Source organism: Hydra vulgaris, chromosome 05, assembly GCF_038396675.1.
Source record: "Hydra vulgaris chromosome 05, alternate assembly HydraT2T_AEP".
NCBI classification, from domain to species: domain Eukaryota; kingdom Metazoa; phylum Cnidaria; class Hydrozoa; order Anthoathecata; family Hydridae; genus Hydra; species Hydra vulgaris.
Window position 1 is genome coordinate 35,655,001 of NC_088924.1, and position 21,255 is coordinate 35,676,255.

The following is a 21,255-nucleotide window of genomic DNA, read 5'->3' on the forward strand; positions in this document are numbered from 1 at the left end:
AAACAGCAAAAAGTTTTATTATCGCTCAAAAAACAGCCGATACCTGCTAAAAATTGTTTGCACATTATTAATAACTTAGATCAATATAAGGAGTTTAGAAATTGTGAAAATAGCTAAAAATCTGGCTGACCATAAGAGTTGCCACAAATATTCAGTGACTATTCAGTTATCGGCCTATGCAACTACTTTTTTACTATTTGGTATTTGCAAATACCAAATAGTAAAAAATATTGCAAACAGTTTGTCCAAATACCAGATTGTAACGAAAAAATGCATAAAAAAGTATTACATGTATTACAATAAGTATTTTTTTACTTTAACAAATATTTAGTATATTTGATACTTAAAATCTAAAGGTGTCAAGTTATGTTAAATCATCATTTGATGATAGCAAATGATTGTGCTTTACCTCATAAATTATACGTACTTCCAAAAATAGCCATTTATTATATACACTGCCACTGGCAAATAATAAGTAATTTTTAGCAAGTTCTGTTACGGTGTTTTGTGTTAGTTGACCATCACTTGTAAGGGTTTGCTGCCCAATTTAAGCAAACAGTTTCATGTAAAAATCGATTTTTATATACAATTAGACTTTTCTTTTCAACTTTATATGTGTACAATGTCAACCAGCCTTTCACTGATAAGAATGAACCTTTCACTGACCTAACCTTTCACTGAGAAAGGTTGTGATGTGTATCACACATTAATCTTTCTCAAAGCATAAAAAAAAATTTTTTAATTTGCATTTTGTATTTTTACTAATCTAAGGAAATTAGTTTTAGAATGTGCATCAATAAAAAGTGCAACTGTATAGTTGTCATTCTTGTTAAAGTTTTTTATTTTAAAAGTGCTTTATTTTAAATAAAGTTGAGCTTTAACTTCAGGCTGTAGTGAAGATATAATTTTTAATAAGTTTGGACTTCTTTGTGCTATACAAGATATACCTGAGCTGTTTATTTTTGTAACCTTTTTGAATGGTTTGAAGAGTATGATACTTAACTTAAGAGTAACTGAAGAGTATGATACATAGCTTAAAACAATTTGATGTAACAGTCAACAAATAGCTAGGCTGTGACACAACCTAGTCAAAAATAAAAGTAAAAATGCCCACAACGTAGTTATATAAGCACAGAATATTCAGTGCTTCAGCCGAGCTCCTAGCCAAATATTCAGCATTTGGCAAAATCACTATTTGTGGCATCTCTAACATACGTACTTATATATATGTATATATATGTGTGTATATATATATATATACATATATATGTGTGTATATATATATATATATATATATATATATATATACTATATATATATATATATATATATATATATATATATATATATATATATATATATATATATATATTGGTAAAGATGTAGATATCAAGGGTTGAATTAAGCGATCGCGAAATGAAAAATCCAGAAAAATATCTGGTCTTCGAAATTTTAGTTTATGCAAAACCGTGTTCTTTGTTTTCAAGGGGCAAATCAACTTTAATTTGTTAGCAAAAAAGTTATAAAAATAAAATAATAAATAAATAATAAACTTACGACTACAAAAGTAATAACACTCTAGTAACTAGAGTTACTAAACTAAATAGTAACTAACTGCATTATAAAAGTAATAACACTATAATAGTGTTATTACTTTTATAACGCACTTATAACTTTTATAATTCATTCTCTATTCAAACAACATAAGTAATCCCAAATTTTAATTGAAGTAGAAAAGCATCTAGAAAACTAGAGTGGATATTCAAATAATATTTAAAACTTATTAAGGAACTTAAATAACTTTATAAAAATGTTAATTTTAAAATCAACCAATAAAAATTTTTTATTGATTGATTTTAAAATTAACGCGCATATTTACAGACCATTAGTAACGTTTTTCATAATGCTAAACTTTTTATACAGTACGTTTTTATAAAGTTGTTTAAGTGAATTTTTAAAAGTTCCTGAAGTTTTTAATAATATTTGAATATCCACTTTATTTTTTCTAGATGCTTTTTTACTTTGATTAAAGTTTGGAATTACTAAGTTGATTGAACAAAGAGTGAACTTTAAAAGTTATAAGTGCTTTATAAAAGTTTTTTAAAAGTTATAAGTTATAAAAGTAATAACACTATACTAACTATAGTTTTAATTCTTTTATAATGCTTTTATAATGTTAGTGACTAGAATGTTAATACTTTTGTAGTGGTAAGTTTGTTGTTTTGTTTTGTTTTTTATAACTTTTTCGCTAACAAACTTATAATAATTTGCTTCTTGAAAACAAAGTATAAACTGTGCATAAACTAAAATTTTGAAGACCAGATATTTTTCCAGATTTTGCAAATCGTGATTGCTTAATTCAACCCTTGGATATATAGAATATATTAGAGGCTAAGTATTTTGATGTGATAATACGAAGTCTCTTGTACGTGTTACAGTGCTCAATATTATTAAGTAATTTATTAAGAGCTATATATAGCTCTAATTTATATTTTATTTAGGTGATTAAAAACAACTGATTAGCGGGACTTAAAGGTTCATGCCCGAAGGCAATTATCAGCCGTTAATACAAACAAAAAACCTAAACAAACCGTTAAAAAAAACATAAAAATTACTGTAGAATAACTTCAGACGTTATAAACAAATCTATGTAACAAACAAATCAAAAAAACAAAAAACCATTATAGTTTACTAGTCTTCTGTGTCAAATAAAGATAATAAGAATTTTTTTTAATGTCGGCACTGAGATGCAATTTTTTTTTTTTTATTCAGTAAATTTTTTCCTTTATGTGATAAAATAACATATTTTTTGTAGAGACAAGGGTGGCATATTTTTGTTGCTAGACTGTAAGGTTTGCAATTTTCCATTCTATAATTGGCTTTATGTTTTGGTCTTTTAAGCTCCATATTTCCTTAGATAGTTCTGTGTCATTTCAATACTTAACTGATGCAAATGATTTGAGATGGTTTGCGTATTTTAAATGGTGTATTACTAATCCCAAAATAAATACGTATCTTAAATGCTGTATTACTAAAGCCAAAATATACTTTTTTATTACAATAATGATGACTGGAACTTACAGTTGATTGGTAGACTATTGTTAGACAAACATTGATTGTTCAAAGGGAAAAATGCTTTATCTATGCAGTTACATTGGCTTGTTTTTAATTGATTTTTGTTGTGTAAAATTTTAAAATTATGTGAATTTATGATAGATTTTAGGTTAGGCATGCAACTTTAGCTGATCTTAATATAATATCAGCCAGCTGGAAAATGTAAGTCAATAAGGGCTTGAAAACGGTTTGCAATTTTTGTTTTGACGTTTAAGCTGAACAGAGGGTTATGCTAAATGGTATTACATTTATGATGACTTTTTATGACTTTTATTGTTGATTTTGATTTAAGATTAATTGTGGTTGGTAGGTAAGTTTTGACTTGTATCCCGATTTTTTTAAAGCCTCTTTATGGTGGAATAGCCTTTTTAAAGAATACTTTATTAATTGACATGGAAGATAATCTTTATTCAATATTGTGAAGGATTGCTTTTGCTATGCCTGGAGTGTGGTTAGAATTAGAGTGAATGTACCTTTTGTAATTATTGATAATGTAATTATTTGATTATCAGGTTTAAAATATGGTTGAAATGTATTGTTATTTAGATTTAACATAACATCAAGGTAGTTAACAATTTTTAAATTAGATTGAATGGTGATTTGAAAATTGTTTTTTTTTTCTTTAAATATGTGTTATGCTTTTTGATTTTATTCATTTGCTAACCGTTTTTGTTCTTAAATATGGCAAAACCGTCAATACGATATAGACTGAAATCTTCTTTGTTATAATGCTGTGAAATTTGATACAGAATAAAAATACCTATTAATTCGCAAACTTCAGCACCATCAAATGCCCCCATCGTAACATTGAACAATCCACCTCTTTTTTTAATCCATGCTTTATAGTTGTTGAAGACAAGAGATTTTCTTGCATGCTTTATCAATGCTTTGTCTTCGCTTTTGATAACGATATGTTGTTCAGCAAAATTCACAGCATTGTTGAGGGTGTTTTCATTTATGGAAGGGTAAAAATCATTAACATCAAAAACTAGGAATTTGTATAAGTGCTTATTGGTAATTTTTTTAAACCAGTCTACAACATTTTGTGTACTTTGCCACTGATTCAAAAAAAGTTTATTCTTAAGTTCACATTTGATTTTTGTTAAAATTACTTTAGCAATTTGTCCTACCTCATTTTTTGAAGGGTTCAAAAGGCACACAGATGGGTTGTTAACAAAGTTTTCCTTGTGGTCTTTCAAAGTAAAAAAACAGTTAGAGGATTTGTTTATTTCAATTTTTTTATATACCTCATGGTCGGTTAAAATTTGTTTTCCTTGTTTGTTTATATGGTCTTTTAATTTTTGATTTGCTTTTTTGTAAGTAGTGGTAATAGCATTTGTTAACAGATTATTGTAATCTTCCTTGGACAGTTATACATATTTGATGTTTTGTCAGCTTGTGTTAGGGTTTCGTGAGATATATAGTTTTAATGTCTTTTTTCATACCATTTTGAAAAGTATTGCGTATGTCTCGAAACTTTATTGATTTAATAAGACTGATTAAGTCTTTGTCGAAGGAAGACATTTCTTTTATTTGCGGTGAACATATAGGAGATTTAACTCCATGGTTTGTATAATTGAATTGTCTTAAATTCTTGGATCGTTATTAATAAAAAAGAATGCTTTCCATCTCAATTTCTTTAAGAGTAATTCCGTTTTGTTTATTAGATTTAATTTAAAGTCTCTTTCTGACTACCTACCACTTACTAACTTACCTGCCAACCACAATTAATCTCAAATCATAATCAACAAAAAAATTGTAAACGTATAAAAATAATTTGGTACAACTCTCCATTCAGCTTAAAGGTCAAAACAAAAATAGCAAACGTTTTCTAGCCCTTATTGACTTACATTTTCCAGCCGGCCAATATTATATTAAGATCAGCTACAGTTGCATGCCTAACCTAAAATCTATCATAAACTCACATAATTTCAAAATTTTGAACAGCAAAAATCAATTAAAACAAAACAATGTAACTGCATAGATAAAGTATTTTGCCCTTTGAACAATCAATGTTTGTCTAACAATAGTCTACCAAGCAACTGTAAGCTCCAGTCATCATTATCATAATAAAAAAGTATATTTTGGCATTAGTAATACACCATATAAGATACGCAAACCATCTCAAATCATTTGCATCGGTTAAGTATAGAAATGACACAGAACTATCTAAGGAAATATGGAGCTTAAAAGACCAAAACATAAAGCCAATTATAGAATAGAAAATTGTCAAACGTTGCAAACCTTACAATCTAGCAACAAAAATATGCCACCCTTGTCTCTACGAAAAATATGTTATTTTATCACATAAAGGAAAAAATTTACTGAATAAAAAATACAAAATTGTATTTCAGTGCCGATATTAAAAAAAACTCTTATCTTTATTTGACACAGAAGACTAGTTTGTATTAATGGCTGATAATTACCTTTGGGCATGAAGCTTTAAGTCCCGCTAATCAGTTGTTTTTATTCATCTAAATAAAATATATATATATTTTATATGTGTGTATGTATATATATATATGTGTGTGTATTTATATATATATATATATAAATATATATATATATAATATATATATATATATATATATATATATATATATATATATATATATATATATATATATATATATATATATATATATATATATATATATATTAGCCTTCGGGATTCGGAAAAAATGAGGTCGGCAATATTTTGCTGAAATTAATTTGTTGGAGGTCGGCATCAGGTCGACATAGTTTTTACCATAAAACATAGAAACAAGGTCTGAGATTTTTTGCCAACCTTAAACACTTCTAGGTCGGCATTGCCGAATGTCAACCTAGAAGTGTTGTGAATCCTAATTCTGAGGATTGATATATATATATATATATATATATATATATATATATATATATATATATATATATATATATATATATATATATATATATATATATATATATATATATATATATATTAAACTAGTTCACTTCTGACAAGGTTGCAAGCAACCACTATTAAGTTATGAGTTACTTGAAAACAAAGGATAGGGTTAAAGAGAAAGGAAAAGTTTAAACAAAGACTTAAAAAGTTGCAAGTTGTATGAATCAGGAAAACATAGCGATGGGTGAGAGTTATGAGATTTTGTCGATGTGCGAGGAAATAAATTAGATGAATAAAAAATTCTATAGCATGGTGGAGAGTGACAACCAAGTGAGAATGAGTTTAGTTAATCAAACTAGAAATGATAGCTTGTTTGAGCAGCAGCTATGATAGTATTTGTAAAAAAAAGAAAGAGATGTAACCCTACAACAATGGAAGAGTGCCTCAAACTTGGCAGATGTTAAGGGAGAATGTGTTATTAGGCCTTGTCTGAGAGTGAGAGGGTTGTTATTTGTCAATATAGGAATGTCAACAATATTGCGATAGTAGTTAGCATTAAATAATTAAATTTTGTTGGAGTTAAAATCCACAAGCCACTGCTTGCCCCAAGCTGTTACAGAAGAGAGATCAGATTAAAGATCACCTGCTTGTTCTAAAAGATCAAAAAGTGAAGACTTTTGATTGTTCTAAGAAATCAAAAAGTCAAAATTGTAAAGTTGAGTTATCAGCAAATGAAGCCAATTTAGATATAAGATTGTCTGGAGTTCATTGCCATTCTTGCTTTTGTTCTCATACTTTAAACAACATTATAGAAAATCTGCTGATTTGTTTCATAACTGGGAAAAGTATTGGTTTGCTGATAATTTTTTACAGCAAGATAGAATACAGTAACTTGTCACAAATACTGAAACCTTACTAGTAGGGGTTACTGGTATTGGAAACAGGAACTATCAGCACTGAGGATACCAAGAAGCAATCAGTGTGCAGAACATGCTATATTAGTGATGCAGAAACTGTGTTCAGTCAAGACAATTGCAGTCTAGATTTGTTTTAAGTAATAGACAGTGATGTACTGATATATAATTATCATAAGTATAGGCAGTACAAAGCATATGCTTTCCTCTAGTAACTGTAATAGTTAGTGTCTGGACATGACCTAATTATTATTCAATGTACATTGTTAAGTTATAACACACAATTTGATATTTTGATTTGGGTGTGAACTTTTTTCAAAAGATATTGAAATAACTGTTTGTTTTTTTATTTTATTTTGAGTAATTATTTATCAAACTGACATACAGAAATATAAAGTTGTAAAAAAGTTGTATCCCTAATATATATATATATATATGTATATATATATATGTATGTATATGTGTATATATATATATATATATATATATATATATATATATATATATTTATATATATATATATATTTATATATATATATATATATTTATATATATATATATTTATATATATATATATATATATTTATATATATATATATTTATATATATATATATTTATATATATATATATATATTTATATATATATATATATTTATATATATATATATATTTTATATATATATATATATTTATATATATATATATATATTTATATATATATATATTTATATATATATATATATATATATATATATATATATATATATATATATATATATATATCTATAGTTTGTTGTCTTTGGGAAGAGTGGAAGGAAAAAAGTGATTCTTACACACATACGTCACTTTTAATTACTTTTGCCTTTCGTCCAACATTTGCGTGTTGGACGAAAGTAAAAACCATTAATTTAATTACAAATTAATCGTTTTTTAAAAAAACCACAAAAACGCAAATTTAATTGACCAGAATGTTTTTAAAAACATTCTGAATGTTTTTAACAATGTAAACAATGTTTTTATTTTTTTTACTGTAAATCATGCGCGAAGTGTTGCTACATTGACTATCTTATAGCCTGACTTGCAAGGGAGTGCTGCTACATCAACTGACAAATAGCCTGACTCGCAAGGGAGTGCTGCTACATCGACTGACAAATAGCCTGACCCGCAAGGGAGTGCTGCTACATCTATTATCTTTTAGCCTGATTCGACAGGGAGTGCTGCTACATCGACTGAGGGTTTGGTTGGGGCAGGCAGTCTATCAATTAATAAAAAAAAAATTCCGGTCTTGCATTTTAATTTTTACTTTTTGTCAACAAAATATGGAAAAAACTTTCGGACAACATCTAAGGGTTCTATATATATATATATATATATATATATATATATATATATATATATATATATATATTTACATACATACATATATATATTTACATACATACATATATATATGTACATATATATATATATATATATATATATATATATATATATATATATATATATATATATATATATATATATATATATATGTACATATATATATGTATGTATGTAAATATATATATATATATATATATATATACATATAGTTTTTCATTGTCAGTTTTAGACTGCCTCAACGAAAACCTCAGTCGATGTAGCAGCACTTCCTTGTAGCAGTAGGCCATAAGATAGTCTATGTAGCAGCATTCCCTTGTAGCAGAAGGCTATAAAATAGTCAATGTAGCAACACTCCGCGCATTTTTACAGTAAAAGTATAAAAATAAAAACATTCAGAATGTTTTTACTTTTAAAAAAACTAAAAAAAAACATTTAATATGTTTTTAAAAACATTCAGAATGTTTTTAAAAACATTCCAGTCTTTTAATTTTCGTTTTTGTGGTTTTTAAAAAAAAAACAATAAATTTAATTAGTGTCTTCAATTTAGTTTTGCATTTTTTTAATAAGCAGACCTTAATTTTGCCAACTTAGATGTCATAGGTAGTTAAGTGCAGTTTTTTAAGCAAAAACAGTAACTTAAAGACTTTTTTCTATATATATATATATATTAGTTTTTAATTATGTTCTCAGAGTAATTCTCAAACAGAGAAAATTTCTAATGGAAAATCAAGAGAGCGAACTTCAAAGACCACAGAGTCAGAATCAGAAAGTAGCATTGAAGATTCTGATCATGAAGATACTTGTCATGTTTGTGAAACAGATGGTCTTGTTATACTATGTGACACTTGTCCTTTAAGTTATCATTTTGATTGCCATAATCCACCATTACGTCATGCACCAAGGTTTTTGATTATCTGTTTTTTGTTTAATTTAACGAAAGTTTTTAACTTGTACTCATGCTTTATTCTGTTTTACACAGAGGTCCTTGGAGCTGTTTTGAATGTCGAAAAATTTCTAAAAACTCCTCTGGTAATATGTTTCTTATTTTATTTTATTTTTATTTTTTTTATTTTTACTGTTTGTTTAATTTCAAAACTTATTTTATATAATAGCTGCTTCTACTCTTAAAGCAATCATTCATAAATTGTTGTTTGTTTTTTAAAACATTTAAACAAATAGAATTTACATAATTTAAGCATAAAATGACATCAATTATTGTCAGTAGGATTGATATATTAGTAATGTTGGCTTTTTAGGTAGTATTATTGGTTATTGGGTCTAAATTTTTGACCAAAAATTCATACTATAAAATTATAGAATAAATTTTCTTATAAATTGTTAATGCTTTATTATCTTCTAAAATTTTTTATTTAAATCATATAATTTTTATTTGTGACATTTAATTTTAAAAGTTTTTATATAAATCATATAATTTTTGTTTGTGACATTTAATTTTAAAAAATTTTGTAAAATTTAAAAAGATTGCAAAGATCTTTATAATATGGTTGGTGTCAGGGAAAAGGTTGGTGTCAAAAGGTAAGAATTAGGGCTAACTCTAAAGTCCTGTTATATGTAATCTTTAATTTTTGTTTTTATAGTTAGCAGACAAACCTTATTTTGATTTTTTTTAAAAAATAAAAAGAATAAAATGTGGACAAAAATGTTTTATTTAATATGGCATTAGTTTAATATTAAATTTATGCTGATATTCCTTCTTTTTTTTTAACAGTTTCCAAAAGAACCCATTCGAAATATATTGATTCAGATTCAGAACAAGGCTCTGGTAAGAAATCTCAAGCAATTTCAAGCAAACAAAAAAAAAGAAAATCTGACACCTCAGAAAGTGACTTACCGAGACAACAGGCAAAAAAGAAATCTAGTAGTAGTTCAAAAAAAATTAAAAAATTAAAACTTAAAAATCGTAATCTATCTAATAAAAAATCGAATAAAAAATCTGCTGACATTTTAAACAGGAAAAAACGACGTGTCTATGATAATGAGAAAGAAACGTCTGAAAATGAAAGTTATGAGATAAATGCTATTCATAATAACACTGATTGTAACGGTTTTAATAACTCTACAAAGCTTGGAAATCGAAGGCCGCATTACACTAAAGATGAAAATAAAATAGATATGGTTCATAAAACTTCAGACACTGACGAGTTGTCAGATTTTAAAATTAATGGAAATATCCAGCGATCATCGCGAAGTCGGCGCAAGAATTCTCGTAATAATCCAAGAGAATCAAATTATGAGGTAAATAAACTTGTTTAATTCTTTTGGTGTATCATAATTTATTAACATATCTAGGGTAGGACGGGGCTATTTGAGATTGGGATAATATGGGCAAGTAAAATATCTCAAAAACTATGGGCTGCATGACAAAAAATCTAATAGATGATTATTAGGAGATGATATATATATATGTATATGGCTACATAGTTTGCAATAAAAGGTTGTTAAACAAGCAACTTTGTTCAGTAAACATCTTAAAGGCCATTTTATATGTGTGAATATATATATATATGTATGTATGTATGTATATATATATATATATATATATATATATATATATATATATATATATATATATATATATATATATATATATATATATATATTAGGGGTATAATATTTTTACAAACTCAATGAGCATGTCATATTCTGATGAGCTTTTGTATTTATCATCGTATCATAATTACCAGATCTATAATTAAATAAATAATTTCAGTTTTATTATCATGTTTCTAGAAAAAACTCAAGTACTGACCCACTAGAAAGCTGTGTCCAAAGCTGTTATTCATGTAACAAATATGCCTAGAGATTTACTGGTATTTTGATGTAAAATGTTTCTCACTTGTCTTTAAATAATAAATTATATTCAAATAAGTAATAAAAATATCACGTAAATAAAGCTATATTGATAAACATCAAAATGTTTAAAAAGCTATATTGATAAAACTACATTAATTAAAATGGTTTGCATTTGCTTTAATGGTGATTTGTTAATATTTCAAATACGAACTTTCTTCAGATTTGCAAAGATTTAATACTCGCTAAAGTTTTTACTGCTTGTTCAGCACAAATTTTAGATCTTTGCGTATTTATAGGCCAAGAAATATCGCATCAAAAACTTTGTGAATGTATTGATAGCCTTCAAATTATCTTTACTGGATTCCTCCAATTCTTTACCATTTTCAGGGTTAAACATTTGGTTTGAAAACCAGATATCTGCCCATTTTCCAGCAACAAGTTTAACTGCCATCTCAAGTTGTTTTCTGTCTGAAAGAATTAGTATGTAAGCTAGTAGTAAATAAATTGCTTGGGAGCTCGCTTGGCTAATATTTGGTAAACTTTTAAAATTAATGTTGGGAAATTTATTTTCATTAAAAAAATTACTACTTTATTGAGATGCATAAAAAACTGTATATCATCACTCCATTTTAATTTATTCTCCTTGAATTGTATACCACTATTGTCAAAGATCAATGTTAAAGAGTCATAATTACTATGTATTGCTTCAACAAAATAAAATGATAGATCAGGTGAATTGCTATTGCTTCCAAAAGAATCATATAAAACATAACTTTAATATTAGATCTAATATATGGTGCTGACAACCAACATAGAGAGGCTTCCCAAAGCCAATACTTAGAAAATGTGTCATTAATCTCTTTATCAGCCACTTGTTTTCCCAGTGTTAACATTTGTATTGTCTGTTATGATCCCCATAACAGACAATACAAATAACATTTGTATTGTCTGTTATGATCCCCATAAATCATATTTATTTATAAGCTCTCGAATCCTTCAAAAAGTCTCTGACTTTCCATTCTTTTATACCATTGGCTCTAGCCTATCTTCTCTTTTATCATTCTATATCACAATTACTCTTTTTCTCATCAAAATGCAAACACCAATTCTTGAAATTTAGTTTTTTTCTCAATTTATCTTGTAATTTTTACCTTCTCTTATGACTGCCATATGGATTGCTGGTTGAGTTGGGGTAGAAAGAAGTTGTTGACACATTGTGGCAGCTTTTTATGTACTCAGCTTTGCTCAACTAACCAATTTAACAGCCTCGACTGTCCTCTGTTTAATGTTTTGTTTATATTTATTGAAGGTTTATAATCACTGTCACTTATTTTTTTATTACTATTTTCGTGTTCCTCTCTGTATTCATTCAGAATTGAACTTGATGGCATTGATGGAATATTTCCAATTTAAATTTTCTTTAAAGGATGTATTTTTATAGGGTAATCAGGCTTCGTTGTAGTATATTACACTCTACCAGATGTCTTTAATTGCTTTAAATCTAATCTAATAAACCATTTTTGATTTCTCTTAGTAAGTTTTTAATCAATTTTGTATTATCCTTGGAACTGATCTTTTGTCTATTGTTGGAAAATTCAAGTTAGCCCATTGCTCTAAACATTCATCTGAAATTTTCTTTGTTTGTCCTTTCACAGCTTTTTCCGTCTGTTGCTGGTGTATTGGTTTATTATTTGTCAATTTGTTGTCATTTTACACATTGTTCCTAATGACTCTTGAGATTCATTCTTGTGTCATCTTTTACTTTTATCAAAGTGAATCACATTCTTTTTCCATGTGTCTCTTTTTTTTTTTGGTTGCAGTAGAATTTTTGTTTGACATTTTAAATGTTATGTACTAACTGAACTTGCAATGCCCTATACAACTTATCATTTGATAAGTTATTTAAAACAAACAACGTTTGAAAACATTTACAGTCAAAGACATAACAGCCTAATTAATTAACATATCCACATTAATTAACATAAATATAAATTTAAAACTGATACTCATTAGAAAAAAACACTTAACAAGCCCAATGTCACTGGTATCACTTTTATTTTGCAATCTTATGAACTATAATTCATTTGGTGCATGAGTTTTTTAAGGGATGTACCTCGAAATAATTGTCATTTTTTTCGAAATTTCTTATTTTATACAACATGTATATACATATATATTTATATATATATATATATATATATATATATATATATATATATATATATATAATATATATATATATATATATATATATATATATATACACATACACACAGGGTGGGGCAGCAATTTGCAAACTTTTTAGAACATTTTTCAAAATGAATTTTTAAAGCACTAAAAAATTATATTCATGGAATATTAATAGAAGAAAAATTGAAAATAAATACTTTTTCCACATTAACATTCAATTAAGTCACCTTTTTTTTTTATCACTGCCTCAACCCTAGGATGGAAGGACTGACAGATGCTTATTATATAGCCTCTTCACCTTGAATTCCAAGCACAGGTAGTTGATGACTTCAGTGACTTGACACTTGAGTAGGCCTTTTTGCAATCCTTACTCTCAACTACGCTCCACATACTATAGTCAAGGGGATTCAGGTCAGGGCTGGATGGTGGCTAAAAGTGTTTAGGCCAGAAATTAGCCATATTGTCCTGAAGATATTGTTGAGTTTTTCTGGACCCATGACAAGGTACATTGTCCTGTTGAAAAATGTAATTGTTTTCTGTGAATGTCTTCTTCAGCCATGGTACCGCATAGTGTTTTAGTAAGCTAATATACACATCAGAGGTAACTTTTTCTTTCTCTTTGATGTAGATTGATGGACATTTCTCTCTATTAGAAGCGATGATTTCTAGCATCATGATGGACTGAGGGTGCTTGGTGTGACACACAGGTGGTGCTTTGTCACCCTTCTGCACAATGAATCTGTCATTTCACCTATTTATCACACAGTCAACACTAAAAAGTTTTTCATCTGAGAAAAATTTTACTGTTAAGGAAGCATGGCTTTTTAGCTGATTTAGAAGCTTCTTTGATTGTTCCAATTGTAAAGTTTTAAGTCTTTCTGTTAAAAGTTGACATGAAGGTCGGGCCACACTGACTTTTTCAAGTGTTTTTAGAGTTCTTCTGGCTGTCCTTTCATCAACATTAAACAATTTTGCTGTCTTTTTGATGGATACAGTAGGATTCTTTTCAACATGCTTTTTAAGCTTTTCTGTGAACTTTTATCAACTTTTTTATTCACTGGAGAGAGCATTTTAGCTCTTTCAGCACTGCCACATTTAACCACTTTGTAAAATGTATTTATGTATATATATATATATATATATATATATATATATATATATATATATATATATATATATATATATATATATATATACATACATACATACATCTATATAAATAGTTTATTTTCAAAACATGGCATGTTTGAAAATAAAGTATTTATATGGATGTATGTGATTGAACTATTTATATGAGATGTTTATTGTGATTGCGCAGAAAAATAGTTCTGCGCAAACACAATAAACATCTCATAATAATACTTAAAAATGACAGATTATAACTGTTTGTATGAAAAGGTTGTTTTAGCACTAATGTTGTTTTTTTTTGGATAAAATCAATAAAAATATTACTTAAAATATGGGCTGCCATTATTATTATGACCATTTACAAACCATTAAATTAGTATTTGTACCAAAACATGACCATAACAAAGTAAATACTGCTCTTTTTATTTCAACGAAGGAAAGTAAGAAAGTTTTACAGTCTAAATTCTATCCATTCAAATGAGATGACTATCTACTTTGACATGATGGAGAATCTTGTACTACCAAAATTATAGGAGAAGCCTACTGTTATACTAGGTCTACTATTATACTACTAGTATTCTAGAAGAAACCTACTATTCTTGGCAGCTTTATTTTTATGTTCTAGATTTGTTATTCACAGGGGTAAAAAATCTGTTTAGCTGAAGATCTATTTTAAAAAATCTAATGGATAAGTGTTCTAATGTTTCATCACTTTAACTGTTTTCTGATTCATTCTAAAGGGAAAAACAAAAACATAAATATGACATCTATGCTTCTTGCTTTAAGAAAGCAATGTTTCAAGAAACTGCAGGTTACACATACTTGGGCACACATATCTGCCAGATCATGTGTTTGGTTGAGTTCAACTTGATATAAAAAAAAGAGCTCAAAGCCTAATGTATACATAAACATTTTTAGCCAGCATGGAAAAGTCGTGGTTTGTGGGCAATATGGCTTGACTTCAACACATGACTTCAAATAAGAAGTGAAAAAATTTGTTAAGAGCACAAAACTTAAAATCAGTGAAACTCCTTATTTATTCTGACAAGCTAGAAGTAGTTGCATACAGTTGCCATTCTGAGCCCAAATCACACAGCCTCCTTAAAAAAGGAAGCTGTTCTTATTTTTTAGTTTTGATTAAATATATAAGTCTTTAAAAAGGCAAGAAATATAACAATTTTAGACTAAAATTTTTGAAATTAAAGTACTGTGTCAAGCTTGCTAAGAAATTAGTTATTAATTTAGTTAAACATGTTCTTTATTAACACTATTATGACTACTGAAATGAAGTTTGATAAAATCAATATTTATTTTCAGCTGTTACTTTCTGTTTATTTCAAAACAATGTTCATCCAAATATTACTTAATAGCAAAACATATTAGTAATATCTTTAGTAGCATTACCAAGTAGTGTTTTATATATGGTGAGTATTCTATTTTCTATTTTCTATTCCTATGAGACCAAAGAGAGAGAAAGCTTTCTAAGCAAGCTTAAAAGTTCTTTAATTCCGAAAATTTTGGTCTGAAAGTGTCCCATTTCTTTGATTTTTTAAAAATTTACATGTTTAATAAAAAACTAAAAAATAAGAACAGTCCCCAGTTAATGAATTTTTATCCCATCAGTTGGTAAATTGGGGCCTTTTGTACCTTTAGTCAGCAAATTTTGTTGGATTTGGATTTATTATCTCTACTCAGCAAATTGGGGAATTAGAGGACTTGTAGTTTAGTGCTGACTATCTGACTATCTGATCTAGTGCTGAAGTTTATTTTTAGTACAAAATAAAATAATTGAAATTAAAATTTTTTTTTGATAACTCAATAGAAAAAATGCATTAAGGATAATTATAGTTTATTTTAATCCAATGATTTCACAAATGGTGGCAAAATTTTAAGAGGTTTTTGAAAAAAATTTCAATTTTTTTTTTTTAAATTTTTAAAATTTAATGAAAAAATTGAACAAGAAAAAAAACAACAGAAAATAATAATAAAGTAAGAATTTTAATTAAGTATATAAAAGGCAACCATTGATTTTACTGTGAAGTGAAGCTAAAAATGTGTGTATGTAAAAATAAAGATATAGTTAATGGTCATATACAATATGCGTCAATGAAACGAATTAAGAGTAGTTTATCAACTATTGTTATTGAAAAAAATATGTATATTTATAACATGTTATCAATATTTATTTGAAATTGTCAAAATACATCTTGGTTGTTTTTGAAGACTTATTTTTTTAATACGTATTTTTTATATAAATAAATATTTACTTTTATATTTAAATATATATATATATATATATATATATATATATATATATATATATATATATATATATATATATATATATATATATATATATATATATAAATATTACATATTATGTTTCATATTTTTATTTACAAAAACAAATATTTAATAGAATTATAACAACATTTAAACCTAACTCAAACCTTAACCCTGCCACAACTCAAACCCTTAGTTGATGTAGCAACTAAGGGTTTGAGTTGTGTACACTATTATTCAATTAATGCATGTACTTTTCCCTTTCTTTTTTATTTTTCGAATTTTTTTTCACAGATTGAGAATGTAAAATGTTTAAAAGTTATAAATAAAAAATAATCTAGGTTACATAAATTTATAGAAAAGCATAGCTACAAGATAATATGTATATTACCTAAATAATACAGGTTTTGTAAAAACCAACTTTTTAGATATTCTTTTAGGAATCTAGTTAAACTCTTGTAAATCGAACTTCGGTAATTTTAAAAGATCATTTAAATTAAACAAAGTCTTTGGTTTTTTCAGGGTTTAATATTTAGGATTGAACTCCTATTGAGTTCCAAAACCCTTGTAATTCAAACATATTGTGATACCCTTTGAGGGTTCGAATTCATGAATTCAACTATATATCTTTAAAATGGCTTTTACTTTTAGTAAGATTTGTAAAATTTTCAGGAATTGAGTTCATTAAGGTGCAATAATTCTTTTTGTTTTACCAAGATACTGTTATGTTACTTTGTTATTTTATATATATATATATATATATATTTATATATATATTTATATATATATATATATATATATATATATATATATATATATATATATATATATATATATATATATATATATATATATATATATATATATATATATATACACACACACACACACAATACATTTTATATTTATTTAAACTGTTTAATAAAGTTAAGTTCTAGGCTTTGTTTATTTTTTTGAATGTGTTTTCAAAACAGTTACTTTTTATATAAGTAAAAATCTAGAATATGCACTAAAAAAATATCTGTAGTGCATAGTATGGTGTGACAACATACTAGACCTTGCTGGTGGACCTTTGATCATTTGACTCTACACACTATTAATGACCATTTAACATTGGATCCATTAGTTGCATACTTACTCTGTTTCAAAAGCGCAAAGAGATTTAATGTGTTAATAGTGGATTTATGATATTCAGTATGAAACTTATAGTTTGTTATATAAAGAAATAGGTCACACTGTTAGACCATTAACCTTGTGATTCACTCAAGAATTATTCAATGACTAGTGCTTTTTTTTTAATTTAGCATGATTTATTTCTGGAACATAAAAAATCTAGAGCATAATATTTTATGAGGAAATTGTAGTGCTAATGCAACTATAGAAAGGTATTCTCTAGAATTTCATAATCTAAGTTCTTGAATGATGGATAGTAAATTTCTATGGTTGCATTAATTTCAATGATGATTTCCAAAGGTTTTTTTTATTTTGAAAGCTGTTATAATAAGCTAATGTTAATATGTACGAATGAGGAGGAAAAGTATAATTGCAGCTTTTGTTACACTATAATTTTTGAATATTATATGGTTTAACAATTCATCTTGAATAAATAATAATGTCATTAAATCAGCATTCTATATATACTAAGTAATATTCTCTAACAATTTGATTTTAAATTTAAAGTCATTTTAAACGTCAAGTTAGACATCTTGTTATGCTGCATAGTTTCATTTTGTTATTAGATTAGTTTTGATTTTTTTTTTTTTTTTTTTTCACTAGTTCAACATAAGGTAACCCTATTGCTAGTTAAACAGCATAAGGTAACCCTATTGCTAGTTAAACAACATAAGGTAACCCTATTGCTAGTTAAGCACAATAAGTTCAATAAAACCTAAAGTTTAATTTATTTTTTACCTAATCTACTCTCTTTTTTAAGTTTTGAAAAGAAAGAAAAAATTATCTTGTTGAAATAAGATGTAAAAAATCAAAGATATTGGCTTTCTGATCTTTGCTATGATTTTGACTGATTACTGATCTTTAAAAAAATTAAAAATTAAATTTATTTGCACTCTTCTTTTTTTTAAAGTAGCTTACCAGTCGGCTTCATAATATAGATTTTATAAAATAAAGACCCAACAAGTTAGGGGTAAATTTCCAAATGAAATTTGACTAAATATTATTTTAAAACGGTTTATGCATTACAGAAATTGTTTCAAAAATGGTGGTCCAGTTAGTAGTTATGTATATGAGTGTAGTAAAAAAAACGGTTTAAGGCTAATTTTGATCTTTAATTTTCTACCTTTTAAAACAAATATAAAAATAAAAACAAAATTTTTTAAAATTAACATATTTATGAATTTTAATAACGGCTAATAATGATCCGAATGTAGATTTTTTGTATTACAAGGCATATAGCATACCAGGCGTGTTGTGTTTTTACCAATAACAGTGGTATTGTCACAACAAAAATTCAAATATTTAGTTTTAATAACATTTATAACTAATATACTTGATATAGATTCAAGCTTGTGAAAACATTTTGTGCGAGTTATTAAGAAACAAAGATTCTTGGCCATTTATTTATCCTGTAAATTTGAATGAGGTATGTTAACGGTTTATTTAGTATTTAATTTTTTTTTTCTTAGTGCATTGGGTGTGCGTTTTATATTTAAAGTAGTCTAATTTAAAATGTAACTCTATTATTCTAATTTCAGGCTCCTGATTACCTGGATATCATCAAAACTCCATTAACTTTTTCAGCCATGCGAAAAAAGTTAGAGGGGTTTCAATATGAAGATGCACATCAATTTCTTAATGATGCAAAACTTATTTTTGAAAATTCTAAAACATATAACCATGTAAGTATTAAGTATTCTTTTTTAACACTGTTATTTTCTGTTTGGCACGATTTCTTTTTCGCCTGAGTTAGTTAAAAGACGACACGAGTGTTTACCGGTTTTGCAAACTTTTTTCAACTTCATTAACCTAAGTTAAATTATTTGGTTTTTCGGTTGCTATTTTTTTATTTCTGGCATTTTTTTTTGGTTAATTTTGATGCTGAAGATTCTTTTTTTTTACTTTTTTTTATCTTTTGCATTTCGCTAATTTATGACAAATTATAAGAATAAATTTGAAAAAAGTTTGTTTTTATAATTTGTCGAATAAAATTTTTTTTTTTAGTTAAACTTAATGAAGGAAAAATTTTTAAGATTTGTTGGGCCCTAATGACCGTTTTTTTAGGGGGCAACTACGAACAACTAGCCGCGCCACTGATTATATTATTTATTATTAATTATATTGTTTTGTTGGAGCAGGTAACTTGTAAAGATAACCCATTCCCCTCACAGACCTAATTAGTAAACTGTGTAGTAGGCCATAAATACCTAAGAGGACACTAGTACCTCTACAAAAGGTTGCAACCTTGTTTTAATTTTTAAAAAGAGAACATTTAAAAAACTTTCTTCAAAGTAATAATTTTACAAGTTTTACTTTTAGTATTGCTATATTTATTTCACACGTCAATGTTTTTATCTTCCAAAAATTTTCATTAGTAGCTTCTAAATCGTTCATTATTTCATCTTCTAAATTAATAATTTCTGTTGGTTCCGATAATTAAGTCTGAGGATTTTAGTTCTGTCAGTTTTATTGATTCCTTATTGTCCACTTCTAAAGTTAAAAAACTCTTTACTTTTTCCGGAAGTTTGAGCACAACTTTCTTTGTCTGTCTAGATTCCGGTGGTAGATGTTCCTGTTCCACTAATTGCAGGAAAATCAACTCGGAGATGCTTCCTTTTGAACATTAATTGCTGAATAAGTTTCTTTTTGTTATCGTATACTGTCTTATATATTCTTTGTATATCGTATATATTCTTTGGTTACTCTCCATTTTTTGAATTCGAGTCGATATGAAATATGTAAGAGACACTCTAGAAATCTTATCCAAGCATGTAACAGAGATATCCCATAAATAAGTGTACCTTTTTTTTTGCCGTAAGTCCACTTAGAAAGTTCTTCATACAAGTCATTGCAGTTGGTGTAGTTCCGCAAATACAACAGCACTGTGTTGACGATGTGTTTGTTATAATTGCTAAAACCTTTCCATCAATCATGCACAAAATAAAATTGAAATCAGTAATAACAAACTTTCCATTAATCAATTCAATATTCACTGAATGCAAATCCAAAATTTCATTTTCTATTTGACATTTTTTTCCTAAAATGACTACGGCAGTTTCTTTGATGAAATGGAGTTCAATTGGCCTACAAAATCTTACACTAAGAACCATTAAGTTGGTCCACAAAATGTCATTTTTTGAATTTGACACACTAAGCCTCAAAGGTGTTGTTACAACTGCAAACATGCTTGAATCTTGACTGTCAACAGAATCGGAAAACGCTTGGTTGTACAAAGCCTGCCCAGTAGATCGATCCATCCATACCCCAACTGTTTAAAAGCAACATATTTTCACTTAGTTTGTTACTGATATCCAAATAATCCATTATTTCTTTTTGCCTCATTTTTATAATTCTTTCAGCGGTATGATTCATAAGTGCTTGTAAAT

The 21,255-nt window shown here is 26.8% G+C and overlaps 1 protein-coding gene across 2 annotated transcripts in view; it reads left to right on the forward strand.

Annotated features, from left to right (window-relative positions):
- The window catches only part of LOC100213470 (tyrosine-protein kinase BAZ1B), an 88,639-nt gene that overhangs the window by 65,834 nt on the left and 1,550 nt on the right, over window positions 1-21,255 (forward strand). For both annotated transcript variants that reach the window (XM_065798030.1, XM_065798031.1), the window contains exons 24-28: window positions 8,972-9,183; window positions 9,261-9,310; window positions 10,011-10,537; window positions 19,212-19,295; window positions 19,408-19,551. In XM_065798030.1, the coding sequence (XP_065654102.1) occupies window positions 8,972-9,183; window positions 9,261-9,310; window positions 10,011-10,537; window positions 19,212-19,295; window positions 19,408-19,551 (1,017 nt within the window). The remainder of the gene's footprint in view (window positions 1-8,971; window positions 9,184-9,260; window positions 9,311-10,010; window positions 10,538-19,211; window positions 19,296-19,407; window positions 19,552-21,255) is intronic.